A 19,596-nucleotide genomic window follows, 5' to 3' on the forward strand; every position below is an offset into this window, starting at 1 on the left:
AAGGAGTCGATTTGTTACGATTCTTAGGTTTGAATTCATGCACAACTACATACATGAGGTGGCCAGAATTTAAGATCACATATAGTTGTTAAATATTGGGAATTGGGAGCTGATGACAATACAGAAGCACAAAGTGAGGGAGGAGCAAGCGAATTAGGTGACGTTGTTATTACGGAAGGAATTACCAACAACGAAGGAGTCTCCAATTGAGAGAGAGGACTTTCAAAGCTATACTGATTTAAAATTTCTTTAGCAGCAGCCATGTCACTGGATAACTGCTTAGAAATCTTCTTCACTTTAAACAAGTAAGAAAGCTCTAGTCGAGACTACTCGACTACGAGATCCTCTGAACCCTTGGAGTAATAGCTATTTCAATAATTTTTCGCGTCTTTCAGCTTACACAAGAAACATGCACACACACACACACACACACACACACACATACACAAACAATTACATACATATACACACACAAGCATAAACACGCATGGGCGGCAGTGAGTGCTTACTATGAGAACTTAATTGCTTAATAACTTTTTTTTTAATTATGATTAAAACATGGATATGCATGCAATTGCCAAAGCAGAAGTCTCTAGTATTTGAAATACGCCTTTTACAAATGTGATGGTGAGGGGGTGAATATAGGGGTAAATTTTAACAAAAACCGAAATTGTATAAATTGCATATAAGCATACATTAAAAATTTGGAGACTAGCAATAAAGGTATAGAAGATATAATTTTATAACTGATTTTCGATAAGGTTTTTTATCGATAAAAATATCGGGATGAGTTATCGATTTAGTCATATTCACGCCCAGTAAGACCAGTAAATATGTTGATAGAGCGAGTCAAACAAGAAATAGCCGTTACGGAGCGGAACAAAAGTATATGTATATGTATATATATATATGAAATACGCCTATTACGAACATGTAGGTGAGGAGGTGGATATAGGGGCGGGGGTAAATTGTAACAAAAGCCGAAATTGTATAAAATGCATATACATTCAAAATTTGGAGACTGTAGCTCAAAAGATGTAGGAGATATAATTTTATAACTGATTTTCGATAAGGTTTATATCGATAAATATATAGGGATGAGTTATAGATTTTTAATGATTAACTCAATATCCAATAAATACGGACATTAAAAAAATTTTTTTAATCTCTATTTTCTAAAATCGACGCGTTCATATATACGGACAGACGGACGGACAGACAGACGGTTAAAGCCAAATCGACTCAGCTCGTCACCCTGATCAAGAATATATATATACTTTGTGGGGTCTGCCACGCCTCCTTCTGCCTGTTACATACATTTCAACAAAACCATTATACCATTATAAACCATTCAAATAATTATATTATTATATTTATTTATATATTATATTTCCCATTTTCAATGGGTTCAGGGTATAAGAAGCAATTATTAATGACACAGCGAACCACGGATCAGCAGGAATATATAGATATTTGCAAATATAAACCGACCGCAATTATGTGAATCTTTATCAAAATTAATTGATAAAACAAGCAAATTCGCAGAGCACAAAGTAAACACGCCTGTTAACTCTCACTGAGAACGCTCTCTGGAGGGTATATTAAATTCTTAAGTATTGTCAGTTATGACATGGGAAAATAGTGACTACTATATATTAAATTGGCAAAACTTCTCAATAAATGGTGGCTACAGCATTACAAGTAAAACTGCTCTAGTAGAGGTTGCTCGACTAGGAACAGATATTCTATTCATACTGTATATTATAAACACGCAGCTAGCAGCGATTATGTATTATGAAATCTATTTGTTAATTATGGGACTATTTCCATTCTACTTTCAGAACATGCTCATAATATTCAAATGTTAATATATTACATTTTCACATAACTATTATGATTTCCTATTTTCAATGGGTTCAGAGTATACAAAAAAGTTAATAGATAACATATTATAATATTATTAATAAATTCGTTTTCTTTTAGATTGAAACTTGCATGCAAAAGGAACCATTAAATTTCGTAGATGAACAAAAGAAGAATATGTTACCAACTTCATCACTTCCTGAACCTTTAATGGCTCCACCTCCACCTCCAATAAATAGCATCGAAACTAGATCTCGAAATTCGAAACCGGAACCCATATATGAAGCACTGACACATTCAAATGAAATTAAACATACTACAGATATAAATACAGCTTTACCTTTATCCACACGAGAAACAGAAAACGGGATAAAACTGACAGTATCACCAACACTTGTAGAAAATGAACGTGAACAAAGAAGAAAGTTCAGAGTTGAAAAAAAACTATTAGAAATGCATCAAAATGAAATTCAAAATGAGGTCTACAACAATGACTCACGCTATAATATTTTGAATTTTGCCGAACATTTTTTTAATGCTCACGAGCGTTTCGTAGATGGAACTTTAATTTCAACAATAACTAGAAAAGGCAAGAAAGCTATGGATCTCGTGCCAAAAAATGAAATGATTACATTTACTAGATCTGAAAAAATTGCGACATCACATATACACATGTATGATCCTGAAAACATTTCTCTATCTTGTAATATATTTCGAGTAAGTATATTCACTAATAAATGCATAAATTCGGTCACGATCGCCTTATCAAAACTGTTACATTAAATCGAATTTTATTTATAAGAAGCAAAGTACAATATATTTTGACTAATTACATTTTTATATAATATTAAAAAATCATGGATTAAGAAGTAAGAAAGCTGAAGTCGAGACAACTCGACTACTCAATCTTTATATAATCGTAACATTAGGTCATGTGACAAATTTCAATGTTCTAGCCGATTTGCCACGCCCCTTATGGGCGTAGATATACCCGCCATAGCTTTTTGATCTTAGGTGGTATCTGAAAATGCACTTTCGCATTTACCACGCCATTCCCTAGACATATATCTGCTTTAAAAATTGAGTCATCACAACATTATACATTTTGGAAGATACAAATGTTTTGCAAGTATCTATGATTTCACTTCACCGACAGTTTTTTGCCAACTCGATACTATCCTCATACTACCTTTTGCAGCTTTTTCTCAGTAAATACAGTTAGACTCTACAGTTTTTCCATCTTATTTAGGTACTTTCGAAAATGTCCATAACCGGAGAGTATTTCTGTCAAATAGAAAGACTTTTCACTTACTTTCAATATATCTACTGCTCTAGATCGGGGATAACTTTTGCAGTTCATCTTCCATATCATTTGCATGATCATCTTGACTTCCAAGAGGCTATGGTTTTCTGTTGTATGCTTTTTGCCGTCTGTTCCGAGAATTCTCCACTTTGCCGGAGAATCCATATTTTCTTGCGCCTTTGGGCAAGCAAATATGACCGGTATGACTCCTGCTATCACGGTCACGGCAGCTCGAAAGACTGTGCAGTACGCCGATGTTATCCTTAAGGCTTCTTTTCTCTGCACAGATAACATGGGGTTTCGCCTTATTACTTCTGCATTTAAGATGTGCGTTCATACATCGCTACCCACCGGGCGCGAGTATGTTATTCCTCTTTCCTAACTCTGGTTGCCTAAACCACTTCATCGATAGCTCTGACCATGTTGTCTGGGACTAAGTCCTCCAGCAGTCTCTACTGCAGCGACTAGTCTGGGTTTTAGGACCTTTTCTAACAGCTTGCCAGCTGTGTTCAGCATACAGAATAGGCGGTAACTCGAAGGTTTGTTGGGACCGCCTTTGAGTTTGCTAATGAGAGTCTGCTCTTTCCATGCTTCTGGGAATAACCTTTCTTTTAGAGTAGAAAAATAAGCCGTCCTGGTTCTATCACCTTCAGTATCTGCCCCGCTTCCGTCGTGAAATTTGCAGAGCGTCGTGCTCTTTTTATACCCTGAACCCATTGAAAATGGGAAATCAGGGTATAATGGTTTTGTTGAAATGTATGTAACAGGCAGAAGGAGGCGTGGCAGACCCCACAAAGTATATATATTCTTGATCAGGGTGACGAGCTGAGTTGATTTGGCCCTGTCCGTCTGTCTGTCTGTCCGTCTGTCCGTCTGTCCGTCTGTCCGTATGTTTGAACGCGTCGATTTCCGAAGATATAAGAGCTAGAGACTTCAAATTTTTTGTAAAATGTTCGTAATTACAGCGCGGATATCGAGTTTATCATTAAAATTCGATAACTCATCCCGATCTTTTTTTATCGATGAAAAACCTTATCGAAAACCAGTTATAAAATTATATCTTCTACATCTTTATTGCTAGAGTCTCCAAATTTTGAATGTATGCTTATATGCAATTTATACAATTTCGGTTTTTGTTAAAATTTACCCCCCACCTCTAAATTCACCCCCTCACCCTCACTTTTGTAAAACGCGTATTTCAAATACTAGAGACTTGTGCTTTGGCAATTACATGCATATTCATGTTATAATCATAATCTGAAAGTTTCATGAAGATCGTACGTCCACAAAAAAAGTTATTAAACAATTAAGTTCTCATAGTAAGCGCACACTGCAGCCCATGCGTGTTTATGCGTGGGTGCTTGTATGTGTATGTGTTTGTGTATGTGTGTGTGTTTCTTGTGTAAGCTGAAAGACGCGAAAAATTATTGAAATAGCTAGCACTCCAAGGGTTCAGGGGATCTCGTAGTCGAGCAGTCTCGACTAGAGCTTTCTTACTTGTTAGTGTTTTTTTTAGTTCCACAAGTACGCCTATCCTCTACCTCCGTGTTTACTAAGCGTTTTTCGTGTCGAAACGCTGCACGCTCTTCCTATAGTTATTGCCATCTTTCGATCACTTGCTTTGAGCTCAATGTACCGTCGAATTGTCGCTCTCGTCTATGTAATTTAGCTATTAATTTTTTCGTATCCACCTTACTTATACCCCATCTGTGTCTGTGAAGTCTTTCTAGGATACGATGGGGTTTTGTCGACTGGTATCCGACGAGTATATAAGATATACTCGTGATCACTGCCAGTGAAGTCATTGATTATTTTCCAGTCCTTTATCCCATCTACAATGTGCTCGGATCCAAGTGTTAAATCCACTAACCATATTCTACTGCTCGAGCATTCAGATCGATTGCCAAAATGAATGGCTGCCGTCAGATCCTCGGTTGCGTCCAATTTATTTTGAAATTTGTTTATGTCGTCGCTAGGAGTTAGATAGCATCTGCGACTTCTCTGAAGCATGCGTAAAGGTAGTAGTTTCTTAACTTGTTCTCTAGTAGCAGGTGTCAACTGCTACTGGGTATTCATATGACAGCAGTCTTAGTGTCGTCCTTTAACCACTCTGGTTTCTTTTCGCTTGTATTTCTCACTGATGATCACTATATTGATAGCGTATTCCGCTACGATATATGTCAAAAGTGTATCTGCAGTTTTCCTCCAGTGTAGATTACCTAAGAAAATTTGTAAATATTTTTCTGATTTGACAAAAAATGATATGTATACGCCCAGTAGGGGCGTGGCAAACCGGAAAACCCGAATTCTCTACAGTATTAGATGTGAATGAGTAGTGAATGTGCTGATGGGATGTGAATGAGTATTCTGCAGTTTGCAAAGCTTGACTGCAACGTTCTAACTTGTTGAAAGGTAATCCATCTACAAAAAATTGTATTAATCAATTAAGTTCCTATGTGTGCCTATGTGCATATGTATGTATGTGTGTGTGCATGTGGTGTTTCTTCTTGATTGCATAGTCGAGCAGTCTCGATTCGAGCCTTCTTACTTATTTGTAACTAGCTGGCCCGGCAAACGTTGCATTGCCCTATCCATTATTTCTAGGTAAAAAATTGTTGAAAGCTATGTTGCTCAGGTTGGGATAAACTCTGATTAATTTATTAATCGGATTTTCATTCAAGCATCTTGTGATAAACGACATTCTTCGTTTTTTGGTCAGGTGCAAGAACAAATAATGCGGATGGTTTGCCAACACGTGAGCAACACTTGAGAAAAACACGGATTTTCTAGATTGAGGCCACAAATAGTCAAAGATTGGCCCTGTGATTTGTTGATCGTCTCCTTGCCAAAACATCAGCGGTGAACCGTGCGTTTCAGATATTCTTAGTAGTTGCCCAGTACTGCGTCGTGTAAGCACAATATCGCGTGCTTCCAAGCTTTCACCAACAATTAGGATTGCCACTTCATCGATTGTTGGAGCATTAAATCTTGGAGAATTGTTCATAGCATAGCATGCTGGCAAACAACGTCCATTGGACCAATGCAAACTAAACGATTCAAGCTGTAGTCAATGGTGCAATCATATCGAAACGCTGCTCGATTCAAATCAATTCTTAAACCATTTCTTATTGCCGATTCACGGGCTGCCTCTCTTTAAATTAATTAACGAATTAACCCTCTAAGACTACTTTCTAAAATAAAGGCAGAAATTAATTCGAATAATTTTTTTTTAAGTAAATAGGGGCTCCTGAGTTCAAATATGAACTCAGAAAAAATGTAGAAGCTTTCGTTTACCTGGAAGGTGAGAAAATTTAAATAAGTGCCTCAAGGCACTCTTGGGGCTTAAAGGGTAAAAAAAATATTTCCCAAAAAAAATAATTTTTTTTTTATTTTTTTAAATTTTTTTTTCTTTAAATCATATTATTTGTTGCTGTAATACTCAGCAAAACAATTTTCATTGGCCGAGAGGCATAAATGCAGTTTGCACAATATGCAAATGCACTGCGTTTGTGAAGTTTTGCAGTGCTTGACCATCTTTTTCCCACATTGCGATCCAACTGCTCTGGCTCATGGGGTCTAATGATTCAAAAAGTTACACCTCAAGTCCTTTATTGGGTGGTTATTTAATTTTTGGCATTATTTGAGTTGTGGCTGCAAGGGTCGCCGAGAAATTGGCGACCTCATAGTATGTGATGGCGGTATATTGGCATGTAAATTAAAGTGCTGATATAGTGATAAATATCTTCCGTTGTGATTTTAACCTTGTTGGCAATATTTTCCTTCAGGGATGCGCGTCCTCGACTATCATATTTATAATATCAGAGTTAAAAAAAAAAAAAAATAGTTGATGCGGAGTTTTCAGATGAGTTAATTTAGGATGCTAACGAAGAGTCGCCTTGAAAATATATATTGTTAATGTGCAATATCTTTGATTGTTGTGCCATATAACTTCCTTTTTAATTTACTTGATATCTACTCATAACAAATTAATGAGTTGGACTACAAATAAAAGTAATGATTTGCCTACTAAGCCTAAATAAGCCACCAGAAGACGGTAAAGATACACGTGTTGCTACTTCAATAACTGGCAATGCTGATTGAGGCCTATTAGGAGATTTTCGAGTAGGCTCATAGTTCTGCACATTATTGTCAATGTTTTCAAAAGTACTGCACATTAAGGGTACCGTAGACGCATCTTCTAATACAGTCTTTAGAAACTCTTCCAGGTTTTCATCCTCTTTGTCACTTCATATACTCGACATGTCCATATCCGAAGGTACTGATTCGAGCAACTCCAGGAGTTGTTCATTCATCAGACCATTTATAGTGCCCTCTTGAAGCTATTTTTCAATCTCTATTAACAATTTTCAACAATAAATAAAAATCACACAGAAATCATACAAGAAGTGCAAGCAGTTGTGGAATAGCTGATGACAACAAATTTTGCCGTTAAGCCCCAAGAGTGCCTCAAGGCTCTTATCACTTTTACGATGCTACTAAGCTCAATTTCAACATATTCGCACCATTTAAACTTCATTTGTATAGTAAATTATCCTAACTTTCACGAAAAAAATATTGAGTTCAATAGGTTTTATAAATTCGCTTTTATCAACACTTCTAAAGACAATATGCAGCAGCTGAAATTTTTGGCGCGAAATTTTATGTGATGTGAACATTTGTTTATGAAAAGTATATATTTAAAGTGTCTGAGAGCTTTAAAACTTTTTTAGGGCATTTTGGCAAGTATTTTTAACAGTCCTACGTTTTTTAAATTTACTAAAAGCTCTTAGTTATTTTTAAAAAATTAAAAATAAAATATGTGCCTAGAGGCTCGCTTGGGGCTTAGAGGGTTAAGGCCCCTTTGTTCTTCGTCAGATAATTGACTCGCGATATTCCGATGCCTACGTGCATTATGGGTCCGCCGGGAAAGATTAGATCTTCTAGGACTCGGCATTTTTATACTCATTCACGAAAGTGAGTCAGTATATTGGTTTTGCTGTCCGTCCGTCCGTCTGTCCGTATAAACGCAATCTATTTCGGCGCTATTGAAGCTAGAGACTGAAATTTGGAACACATACTCGTGTATATTTCCGATTTATAAAGTGTTAAAATTTTCCAGATCCGCCCACTAGGGGCGTGGCAAATCGGAAAATGCATTAGGGTGCCGTTATCTCATTCTAAAAACTGACCAAAAATGTGGCGTCTACGCCCAGTTGGGGCGTGGCAAATCGGAAAAACCTGTATATTCTACAGTATTAGAGCAAAACTTAACTACTAAATTGTTGATGGGATGTGAATAAGTATTCCGCAGTCGGTAACGCCCGACTGCAACGTTCTTACTTGTTATCAATAGTATCACTGAATATGCCCTCGCACAAAACCACATAAAACAATCGAGAAATATAAATATAAATAATTTACACAAATTTATGTTTGATACAAACAAATACCTGAACTTTCGAGATATTTAGCTTCTGTACGCACGCGTATTATTTTTATCAAATGTGCTTTTTTTATGAATAGTCAGGTTCGCCTGAGGCTGTGTCGTAGACTGACTGACTACATTTGTTTATTTACTTCTATACTATTGTATAATATGAGAGCAGGACGGAAAACTGTCACTGCTATCAAGCCTACTGAGTATCAATTGAAATTTGAAACTTTAAGGAAAAAACCGCGATTTTTCAAGTATTCGTCAAATTTTTTCAGTATTTTTAAGATCTACTATTATACTCGTGGCGGAGACAAATTCAACAAATCAAAAACCATGAAAATTGGTCGAGCAGATCTCGAGCTATAAGTGTTGGAGCACTTTTACACAACTTTCTTTTATATATATAGATTAAATTATATAATCATTTAATATTTTAATAAAATTATTGTCCTTATCTTTAGGAACTTTCTAAATATATGCGTGGTGAACAAAATGCGGAACGTGAGCTCCAAAGCATTCAATATATCATTGGCTTGGGTATTGAAAGAGAAGAATTGAGAGATGAAATTTTTGTGCAATGCATGCGACAAACAACAAATAATCCCAATTTGGAGTGGACGGACCGTTTGTGGCTTCTAATGTGTCTGACAATAGTTGCTTTCCAACCAAGTAAATTATTATTTAGGTATGTATAAGATAAATTATTGTATTTAAACATTTTTCGTACTATTATATATGTTCGCCCGACCGTCTGTCCGTATTTTGAAAGGGTCGATAAAAATACCTTAAGGGAATAGGAACTGAGCCCATTTAATACGGGAAATCAAGATATAATGGTATTCTTGAAATGTATGTAATGAGTAGGTGGAGGCATGCCCTTATATAGAAAACTAAAATAATATCTATTACATCTTTAGAGCTAGAGTCTTCAATATAGATTCATGTGCATTTTATAGAACTTCAGTTTTTATACTCATTCACGAAAGTGAATTAGTATATTGGTTTTGTGCAATGTCCGTCTTGCTGTCCGTCCGCCTGTTCGTCTGTCCTTATGAACGCAATCTATTTCGGCGCTATTGAAGCTGGAATACATACTCATACATATATATCTCCAATTTATAAAGTGTTAAAATTTTCTCGATCCGCCCACTAGGGGCGTGGCAAATGCATTTTCCGATATGCCAAAAATCTTATTAATTGAAAAGTTAGAAAGCTGAAATTTGGAATATAGATCCGCGTTGACCACCCTAGACCACGAGCTATAGCGGATCTCCGCCCATTGAGGGCGTGGCAAATCGGATAAAACTGTATCTCGAAGAGTTTTACATCACGAACACTGAAATTTTGCACGTCAGTTAATGTTATTTTTTTTTATACCCTGAACCCATTTTCAATGAGAAATCAGGGTATAATGGTTTTGTTGAAATGTATGTAACAGGCAGAAGGAGGCGTGGCAGACCCCACAAAGTATATATATTCTTGATCAGGGCGACGAGCTGAGTTGATTTGGCCCTGTTCGTCTGTCTGTCCGTATGTTTGAACGCGTCGATTTCCGAAGATATAAGAGCTAGAGACTTCAAATTTTTTTTAAATGTCCGTAATTACAGCACGGATATCGAGTTTATCATTAAAAATCGATAACTCATCACGATATTTTTTTATCGATAAAAAACCTTATCGAAAACCAGTTATAAAATTATATCTTCTACACCTTTATTGCTAATTAATTGCTTTGGCAATTACATGCATATCCATGTTATAATCATAATCTGAAAGTTTCATGAAGATCGTATGTCCACAAAAAAAGTTATTAAGCAATTAAGCCCATGCGTGTTTATGCTTGTGTGTGTATATGTATGTAAATGTTTGTGTGTCATTCATGAAGATCGTACGTCCACAAAAAAAGTTATTAATCAATTAAGTTCTCATAGTAAGCGCTCACTGCCGCCCATGCGTGTTTATGCTTGTGTGTGTATATGTATGTAATTGTTTGTGTATGTGTGTGTGTGTGTATGTGTGTGTATGTATGTGTGTGTATGTATGTGTGTGTATGTATGCCTGTGTGTGCGTGCGTGTGTGTGTGTGTGTGTGCGTGTTTCTTGTGTAAGCTGAGAGACGCGAAAAATTATTGAAATAGCTATTGCTCCAAGGGTTCAGGGGATCTCGTAGTCGAGTAGTCTCGACTAGAGCTTTCTTACTTGTTATAATACAAATTGCAAGTTGCGTGGTGGCTAGGATAGTGCGCGATGCTTGCGGGACGGCCGTAAAGCATTGCTTCGCAAGCACTGTGCGCTACCTTAGCCTGGGACAGCTCGTCTTCTTATTCGCTCGACTCTGCGGAGCTCCATCATCACTGAGGCCGCGAAGGTGCTTGTTAGTTCCCAAGCTTCCTCCGATTCCATCATGGCATTGACAATGTTGTCCGCTCTGATGGAGCGGCTCAGTGCCACTTCTAGACGACGCCTCTCGTGCAGGAACCGTCCACATACGAAAAGGATGTGGCGTCTTCCACATGCCCTCGCCCGCACCAGGGGCACTCGTCAGTTTCCTCGTGACCAAAGCGCTTCAAATAGCTCCGAAGCATCCATGGCCCGAGAGGATATGCGAAAGATAGAAGTTTACCTCGCTGTGTTTGCGATTGACCCATGGTTCAAGCTCCGGGATGAGCTTGTGCGTCCACCGCCCTTTAGCTGAGCTTTTCCACTTTCTTTGCCATCGTGCAATGCTGTTCGCCCTGACAGCGTTGAGTCGCGCAGGCGCGTGCGAATTCCGCTCCACGGCTTCGGCGACCAAGTACTCCAGTGGTACCATACCAGCTATGACGAGCGCCGCGTCATCGGAGATAGTCCTGAAAGCGCAGCTGACTCTGATTGCGCTCAGTCTGTAGATCGCGCAAATGCCTCGGCTGTAGCTCGGCGTTGCCATCGCTCTTGCCCATATTGGCGAAGCATAGAGGATGGCGGACCTAATGACGCTCATTAGAAGGAGACGTCGTTGCTGTTTAGGTCTCCGGCGCTAGTAATTGCAGTCTAGAGCAAATCAATTTCTCAAACACCTTTCCCATGGTGTCTAAGAGACAGATCGGTCTGTATGAAGATGGCTCATCTGGTGGTTTTCCAGCCTTTGATAGCAACACCAGGTTCTGGGCTTTCTCTTGAATTAGACATTCGTTGAATAATTCAGCGAACGTACTAGGGTGCAAGGCGAGGGCTAGCTTTAGCGCACGATTTGGGATCCCGTCCGGCTGTGGAGCAGTGTTGGTTCTAAGACCCCGGACCGTTACTACGATTTCTATCTCTGTGACTAAAACAATTTCAGTGCTCGTTAAGCCCTGATCAGCAGACTCGGACCCAGGGGCGTGAATGGAGCTTAAACTTTCTGGAAAGAGCGTTTCCACAATCGATTTAAGCTCCAGACGATCCGTAGGCTGCACCTGTCTACCTGCGTATAGTCTTTTAACTACTATCTTATATGCCCCGCCCCAAGGGCACAGCTCTAAAAAGCATTCTCTTTTGCTTGCCCGAATGGCCCTTTTCAGCTGTCTTCTAGCTGCCTGGTAAGCTAATTGTTTCTCAAAAAACGTTGACCTACCGCGAGCCCGTTGGTAGCTTCTTCTCGCTTGGATGCATTTGCGACGAATGTCACATATTTGTGCATTCCACCAATACGTAGGCTCTTGTTGTCGCGTGAACTGCTTGCGGCGTAACATGCTGCTATTGCAGGCACTCTGTATTTGGGCTACCATTTGGCATGCTCTGGCCTCAGCATTACCAATTGTGCCCAGAGACTGAATGGCCTCTGAAAAGACCGCGGGATCGAAAGTATATAGCCGATACGACTCCCTCCACAAGGTTGGCGGCCTGGCAGGTGGCTCACCTATTGTGAATAGAAGTGCCGTATGGTCGCAGCCCGTATAGCTATCGCAATGGCTCCATGTTGCTCCCCGAACGAGGGATGAAGTGACAAAAGTAATGTCGATAACAGATCCATATCCCGCCCGACTGAAAGTGTACTCGTGGCTAGTGTTGAGCAGTGCAACATCTAGTGTCGCGAAGATCTCCAGTAGGATACGACCTCTGGCATTTGTTGTGAGGCTACCCCATTCTAACGCCCATGAGTTAAAATCTCCAGCTATAATAGCCTTCCGACCCCTAGCATCCTCGGCAAGCTCGTCGAGCACCGTCGTGAACTCACTAAGCTGCATGCCGGGGGCCAGATAGCAACTGTAAAGCCATAAGTTACCATTTCGGCCGCGTACAAACCCATTGAATGACTTAACATTCGAAAGTACGTTCGTTGAGTTGCCGCATACCCACAACGCAGCTTTGCCATTAACGTCTGTTGACCATGTCCTAGGGCAGCTGGTTCTACAGTGGTGAGGCTCACAGAGAAAAGCTACATCTATACATTTTTCCCTAATGGTCTGCTCTAGAAGATCTTGGGCAGCAACACAATGATTTAAGTTAAGCTGCAAAAACCTTAACATTTCATTTTACGAGTAGCTTCACGGTAAGATGGGCACTTGAAGCTGCCTGCTGAATGGTCCGTCTGCTTTTCACCTTTCCGGATGCAGAGGCTGCATTTTGGTGGCTTGGTGCATGCTTTGGCACTGTGACCCATCTCTCCACACCTGAAACACGCGCCCTTTAAGTCACAGTCGCTGCCGCAGTTTGCTGCCATATGACCGTAATCGAGGCACTTGAAACAGCGTTTAGGCTGGTCCACAGCGCGGATACGGCATACAACCCATCCAATTCTGATTTTGGACAGTACGAGTAGAGTTTTGGCTTTTTCAATTGGAAGAGCAGCTGTAGCTCTTTGCTGTCCACCAAAAGCCGGTCGAAGCGACGTGATAGCCTCAATGGGTAATGAGCTATCCTTCAACTCCACCCTAATTGCCTCCAAGATCTCCTCTTTGCTTGCTAACTCATCTAGGTCCCGAATCTCAATTTGAGCCGATTCGGTAAGTGTTATAACTACCGCTCGGTCACCCAAGGCTTTGCCTACAGCTTCGTGCAGAGCCTCAGCACTGGAGCAGTGCTATTGCCCCCCTCTCTTGCACCACCGGATTGTACCACTGGGGTACTCCGCGAGATCGCCGCGAAGTAAGTCTTTGATAGTTTTTGCCGTCGCTGGGTGCTTCGCGCCCACAGCAACCACGTTGTCTACAGTTCTTCCACTTTCACAGGGAAAAACACAGATCAAGCTATTGTCCACGACGGATTACGATGACGTCGACCGTACTCCACGAAAACGCAACTCGAACTCCTGCGTGTTTGTGTGTGTGCGTGTTTCTTGTGACGCGAGAACTTATTGAAGTAGCTATTACTCCAAGGGTTCAGGGGACCTCGTAGTCGAGCAGTCTCGACTAGAGCTTTCTTACTTGTTTTTTTTTTTCTTATACCCTGAACCCATTTTCAATGGGAAATCATTGTTAGACTCATTCACGAAAGTGAATCCGTCTGGCCGTCTGTCCGTATGAACGCAATCTATTTCGGCGCTATTGAAGCTAGAGACTTGAAATTTGGAACACATACTCGTGTATATCTCCGATTTATAAAGTGTTAAAATTTTCCCGATCCGCCCACTAGGGGCGTGGCAAATCGGAAAATGCATTTTCCGATATACCAGAAATCATGTTTGTTGAAGAGCTAGAAAGCTGAAATTTGGTATGTAGGTCCGCGCCGATCACCCAAGATCGCAAATCGGATAAAACTGTATCTCCTAAAGTTGTAAACCTAGAATGCTGAAATTCTGATGAAATGATGTTTTAATTCTATGAAGATAGGTGAAAAAATTATATATCTACGCCCACTAGGGGCGTGGAAAATCGGACCTGAAGATATAGTGATTTTTCGAATTCTGCTATATTTTAGGCACTATTGATGCTAGAGACCTGAAATTTGGTATATATACGCGGGTTGACCACCCACGTCCAACCAGCTATGGTAGATATATGTCCGCCTATAGGGGCGTGGCAAATCGCAAAAGTTTATATCTCCTACCGTTTAAGAGCTAGAAGCTTCAAATTTGGATAGTTAAGTTACTGGTGGCCTCCTCTATCGATGCCCCACAAATAATTTTTAAGCCTCTTTAGGGGCGTGGCATATCGAAAAATACCCTGTAATTTTCACATTTTTTGAGCGTAAGAATTTAAATTGCGCATTTAGGTAACCGGTTGCTCGTTCTAAAAACTGGCTAAAATTGAGGAGTCTACGGCCACTAGGGGCGTGGCAATCGGCATTTACAGTGCCCGGATTGCGACATTTATATGCGTCAGCCATCTATTTATGTATATGTACACATAAGTAGGCTTAATAGGCATTGATAGCACGGAAGGAAACATTTTTATAAAATTAATAAAATATAAAAAAGCTAAAACAACAAAAATTTGCAATTTAATAAAAAGTGTTTTCAGCGGGATTTGAACTCGCACCCAACCCAAACAGCATGTTTGTCAAAATAGCTAAAATAAAGATCGTCGGCGCTTCAGCCTACAGCACCACCGCGTCGTTTCGATCAAGAGTAGTTAAAACGAAATCACATTATTGTTATGACGCCGCATAGCAAAGAAAAGCCAGTGTAGCGGCTGGAAATTCAAAAACAATGCAAAGACAAATCAATCGCAACGGGATTCTTAGAATATGCTAGAGCACGCATTTATGTGTACATACATACACACATACAAATGAGCGCGTGTATAAGGCTGGAATGCTTGATGCTATGCGTGCAGGCTTACATATATAATTATATATACATATGTATGTATTTGCGTATATGTATTTGAGGGCTATTTAAGAAGAAACAAATTAAAACTTATAAAATCATTCGACTAAGAAAATGAAAAATATGAAGTGCCATTCAGTCAAGCTCGCACCTTCCCAATAAAATATCTATTTTATAAAAAACGAAATATGTATGACAAAATAAAAAAAATAACACTTTACTGTGGTTCGAACCTCCCCTACTCTAACATTACTTGCGTCGCCCTTAGCACCCGCGCCATTGCTTTGCTCGAGCAATCGGTTGCTAAAATAGAATAGCTTAATAAGAGAGCGTCATCAGACAAAACTACAGTAACGGCTAGAAAGTCCAGAAATCAATCAAAATTCTAAGAATGTGAGAAAAGGCGCGCTTCTGTCTGTACGCATTGAATAGACGATGAGCGTGTGCACATGCATAGGAAACTCGCGCTGATCTGCTGTTAGCTTGAAGCCGTATCCAATGTATGGACATAAATATATAATAAAAATCAAAATTGTATAAATTATATATGTATGTAATTTGAATGCAATAGCTATCGATGATTTTCCAATTTTAATGGCATCATGCCGTGGTTTTTGCTGCGCACTAGACTTGAAAATTGCACTATATACTCTGGTTGACAGCGTTTGGGCTGTGAATGAGTCTTCTGCTATCGGTATCGCCCGATTGCAACGTTCTTACTTGTTATACCCTGAACCCATTTTCAATGGGAAATCAGGGTATAATGGTTTTGTTGAAATGTATGTAACAGGGAGAAGGAGGCGTGAGAGACCCCACAAAGTATATATATTCTTGATCATGGCGACGAGCTGAGTTGATTTGACCCTGTCCGTCTGTCTGTCCGTCTGTCCGTCCGTCCGTCTGTCCGTCTGTCCGTATGTATGAACGCGTCGATTTTAGAAGATATAAGAGCTAGAGACTTCAAATTTTTTTTTAAAATGTCCGTAATTACAGCGCACATATCAAGTTTATCATTAACAAGTAAGAAAGCTCTAGTCGAGACTGCTCGACTACAAGATCCCCTGAACCCTTGGAGCAATAGATAATTCAATAATTTTTCGCGTCTTTCAGCTTACACAAGAAACACACACACACACACACACGCACGTACGCACACACAGGCATACATACACACACACGCATACAGACACAAACGCATACACACACTCATATACACACACACATACACAAACACATACATACACAATCTGAAAGTTTCACGAAGATCGTACGTCCATAAAAAAAAGTTATTAAACAATTAAGTTCTCATAGTAAGCGCACACTGCAGCCCATGCGTGTTTATGCGTGGGTGCTTGTGTGTGTATGTGTTTGTGTATGTGTGTGTGTATGCGTTTGTGTGTGTATGCGTATGTGTGTGTGTATGTGTGTCTGTATGCGTGTGTGTGTATGTATGCCTGTGTGTGCGTACGTGCCTGTGTGTGTGTGTGCGTGTTTCTTGTTTAAGCTGAAAGACGCGAAAAATTATTGAAATATCTATTGCTCCAAGGGTTCAGGGAATCTCGTAGTCGAGCAGTCTCGACTAGAACTTTCTTACTTGTTGTATAATGGTTTTGTGAAAAGTATGTAACAGGCAGAAGGAATCATCGCAGACCCTATAAAGTATATATATTCTTGATCAGGACGACGAGCTGAGTCGATATAGCCCTGTCCGTCTGTCCGTCCGTCCGTCCGTCCGTCCGTCCGTATGAGCAAAAGGATCTCAGAAGATATAAGAGCTAGAGAGCTGAAATTCGGCATGCATACTTGTGTATACCATAGGCAGTACGAGTTTATCATATTTTTTCGAAACCTCATCCGATAACTTTTGTATCGAGAATAATCGAAAAATCGACTTGGTTTTTTCAGCCTAATTTGAACACTTTTAGACCTGGAGAATTTACGTTGTATATAAAGTTAAGGGATACAAAGATTTTGCAATTTACAGATTTTGGATACCACGTCCCCTTCGCCCTCAATTTGTAAAAAATTTCAAGTACTGGAGACTTGTGCTTTGGAATGCACACACATTTTAACCATATGATTACGCTCTGAAAGTTTTATTGAGATCGTATGTCTACAAAAGAAATTCAACAAATAAATTCTCATAATATTGCCCACACTGCAGCGCAGCCCAAGCGCAGCCGCTGCTTACTGCGCAGTTAGCAGAGCGCAGGCTTATAAGTGCATGTGTATGTATGTGTGCATAAAAGAAGTCCAGAATGATTAGAATATCAGGTTGGAGTGTTCAGGGTATCTCCTAGTCGAGCAGTCTCGACTGGAGCATTCTTACTTGTTTTTTATACCCTGATCCCATTTTCAATGAGAAATCAGGGTATAATGGTTTTGTTGTAACAGGCAGAAGGAGGCGTGGCAGACCCCACAAAGTATATATATTCTTGATCAGGGCGACGAGCTGAGTCGATTTGGCCCTGTCCGTCTGTCTGTTTGTCCGTCTGTCCGTATATATGAACGCGTGGATTTCAGAAGATATAAGAGCTAGAGACTTCAATTTTTTTTTAAATGTCCGTAATTACAGCGCGGATATCAAGTTTATCATTAAAAATCGATAACTCATCCCGATCTTTTTTTATCGATAAAAAACCTTATCGAAAACCAGTTATAAAATTATATCTTCTACACCTTTATTTCTAGAATCTCCAAATTTTTAATGTATGCTTATATGCAATTTATACAATTTCGGGTTTTGTTAAAATTTACCCCTGCACCCTTAAATTCACCCCCTCACCCTCACATTTGTAAAATGCTAAAATTACATGCATATTCATGTTATAATCATAATCTGAAAGTTTCACGAAGATCGTACGTCCATAAAAAAAGTTATTTAACAATTAAGTTCTGATAGTAAGCGCACACTGCAGCCCATGCGTGTTTATGCGTGCCTGTGTGTGCGTACGTGTGTGTGTGTGTGTGTTTCTTGTGTAAGCTGAAAGACGCGAAAAATTATTGAAATATCTATTGCTCCAAGGGTTCAGGGGATCTTGTAGTCGAGCAGTCTCGACTAGAGCTTTCTTACTTGTTTTTCTTTTTTTGTGGGTTGAGGTAGGAAAAAATGCTTTATGCACTGTCAGTCAGGTCGTCACTCTAGCCGGTGTGTCGGACTGCATGACTGCTTACCGACTAAAAAAAACTCCTCTTCTGGGGCTCGAAACCACCTTGGAGCCAGGAGCTATCCCGCAATTGTGCTCTAAATGAGCGTTGCCCTTTGTGTGCCTGCGTCCAGGTCATACTTTTCCACCGAAGAACCTTTTCGGCGAAGTCATAGACTTTTTTCCAAGCATCTATGCTACTGCACATTTGCTGTACTAATGTCTCTACTTCGACTTCAACGACTGTTTATGCCAGTTCGATTCTTTCTTCCGACCACCTGTTGCAGTTAAAGAAAGTGTGTTCTGCATCGTCCATTGCATTTTCGCAGTAAATACAGCTGGATTCAGCAGTTTTCCCCATCTTATTTAGATACTTTCGAAAGTATTCATGTCCGGACAGTAGTTGTGCCAAATAGAACGACGTTTCACCGTGTTTTCTATTTATCCACTTCTCTAGATCGGGAATTATTCTAGCGGCCCAACTTCCATACCTTTCGCTTGACCATCTCGCCTTCCACGAGACTATGGTTTGCTGTCGATTACTCTTTGCCGCCTGTTCTGAGAAGTCTCTTCTTTTCCGAAGATTCCATTTTTATACCCTGAACCCATTTTCAATGGGAAATCAGGGTATAATGGTTTTGTTGAAATGTATGTAACAGGCAGACCCCATAAAGTATATATATTCTTGATCAGGGCGACGAGCTGAGTTGTTTTGGCCCTGTCCGTCTGTCCGTCCGTCCGTCTGTCCGTTTATATGAACGCGTCGAATTCAGAAGATATAAGGGCTAGAGACTTCAAATTTTTTTTAAATGTCCGTAATTACAGCGCGCATATCAAGTTTATCATTAAAAAGCGATAACTTATCCCGATCTTTTTTATCGAAAACCAGTTATAAAATTATATCTTCTACACCTTTATTGCTAGAGTCTCCAAATTTTTAATGTATGCTTATATGCAATTTATACAATTTCGGTTTTTGTTAAATTCACCCTAAATTCACCCCCTCACCCTCACTTTTGTAAAAAGCGTATTTCAAATACTAGAGACATGTGCTTGCATATTCATGTTATAATCATAATCTGAAAGTTTCATGAAGATCGTACGTCGCCAAAAAAAGTTATTAA

General features: G+C 39.6%; 1 protein-coding gene across 18 annotated transcripts in view; it reads left to right on the plus strand.

The window, feature by feature from the left end:
* The window catches only part of Myo81F (unconventional myosin 81F), a 281,418-nt gene that overhangs the window by 183,811 nt on the left and 78,011 nt on the right, over nt 1–19,596 (plus strand). For 14 of the 18 annotated variants that reach the window (XM_089461766.1, XM_089461781.1, XM_089461780.1 and 11 more), the window contains 2 exons: nt 1,984–2,580; nt 9,062–9,285. In XM_089461766.1, coding sequence (XP_089317892.1) covers nt 1,984–2,580; nt 9,062–9,285 — 821 coding nt within the window. Of the gene's footprint in view, nt 1–1,841; nt 1,922–1,983; nt 2,581–9,061; nt 9,286–19,596 lie in introns of those variants that run through there. The other 4 variants (XR_016268481.1, XR_016268484.1, XM_089461782.1 and 1 more) reach the window with 4 other exon arrangements.

This window comes from Drosophila arizonae, chromosome 2 (assembly GCF_054131065.1).
Source record: "Drosophila arizonae isolate 15081-1271.41 chromosome 2, UAZ_ARI_1.0, whole genome shotgun sequence".
NCBI classification, from domain to species: domain Eukaryota; kingdom Metazoa; phylum Arthropoda; class Insecta; order Diptera; family Drosophilidae; genus Drosophila; species Drosophila arizonae.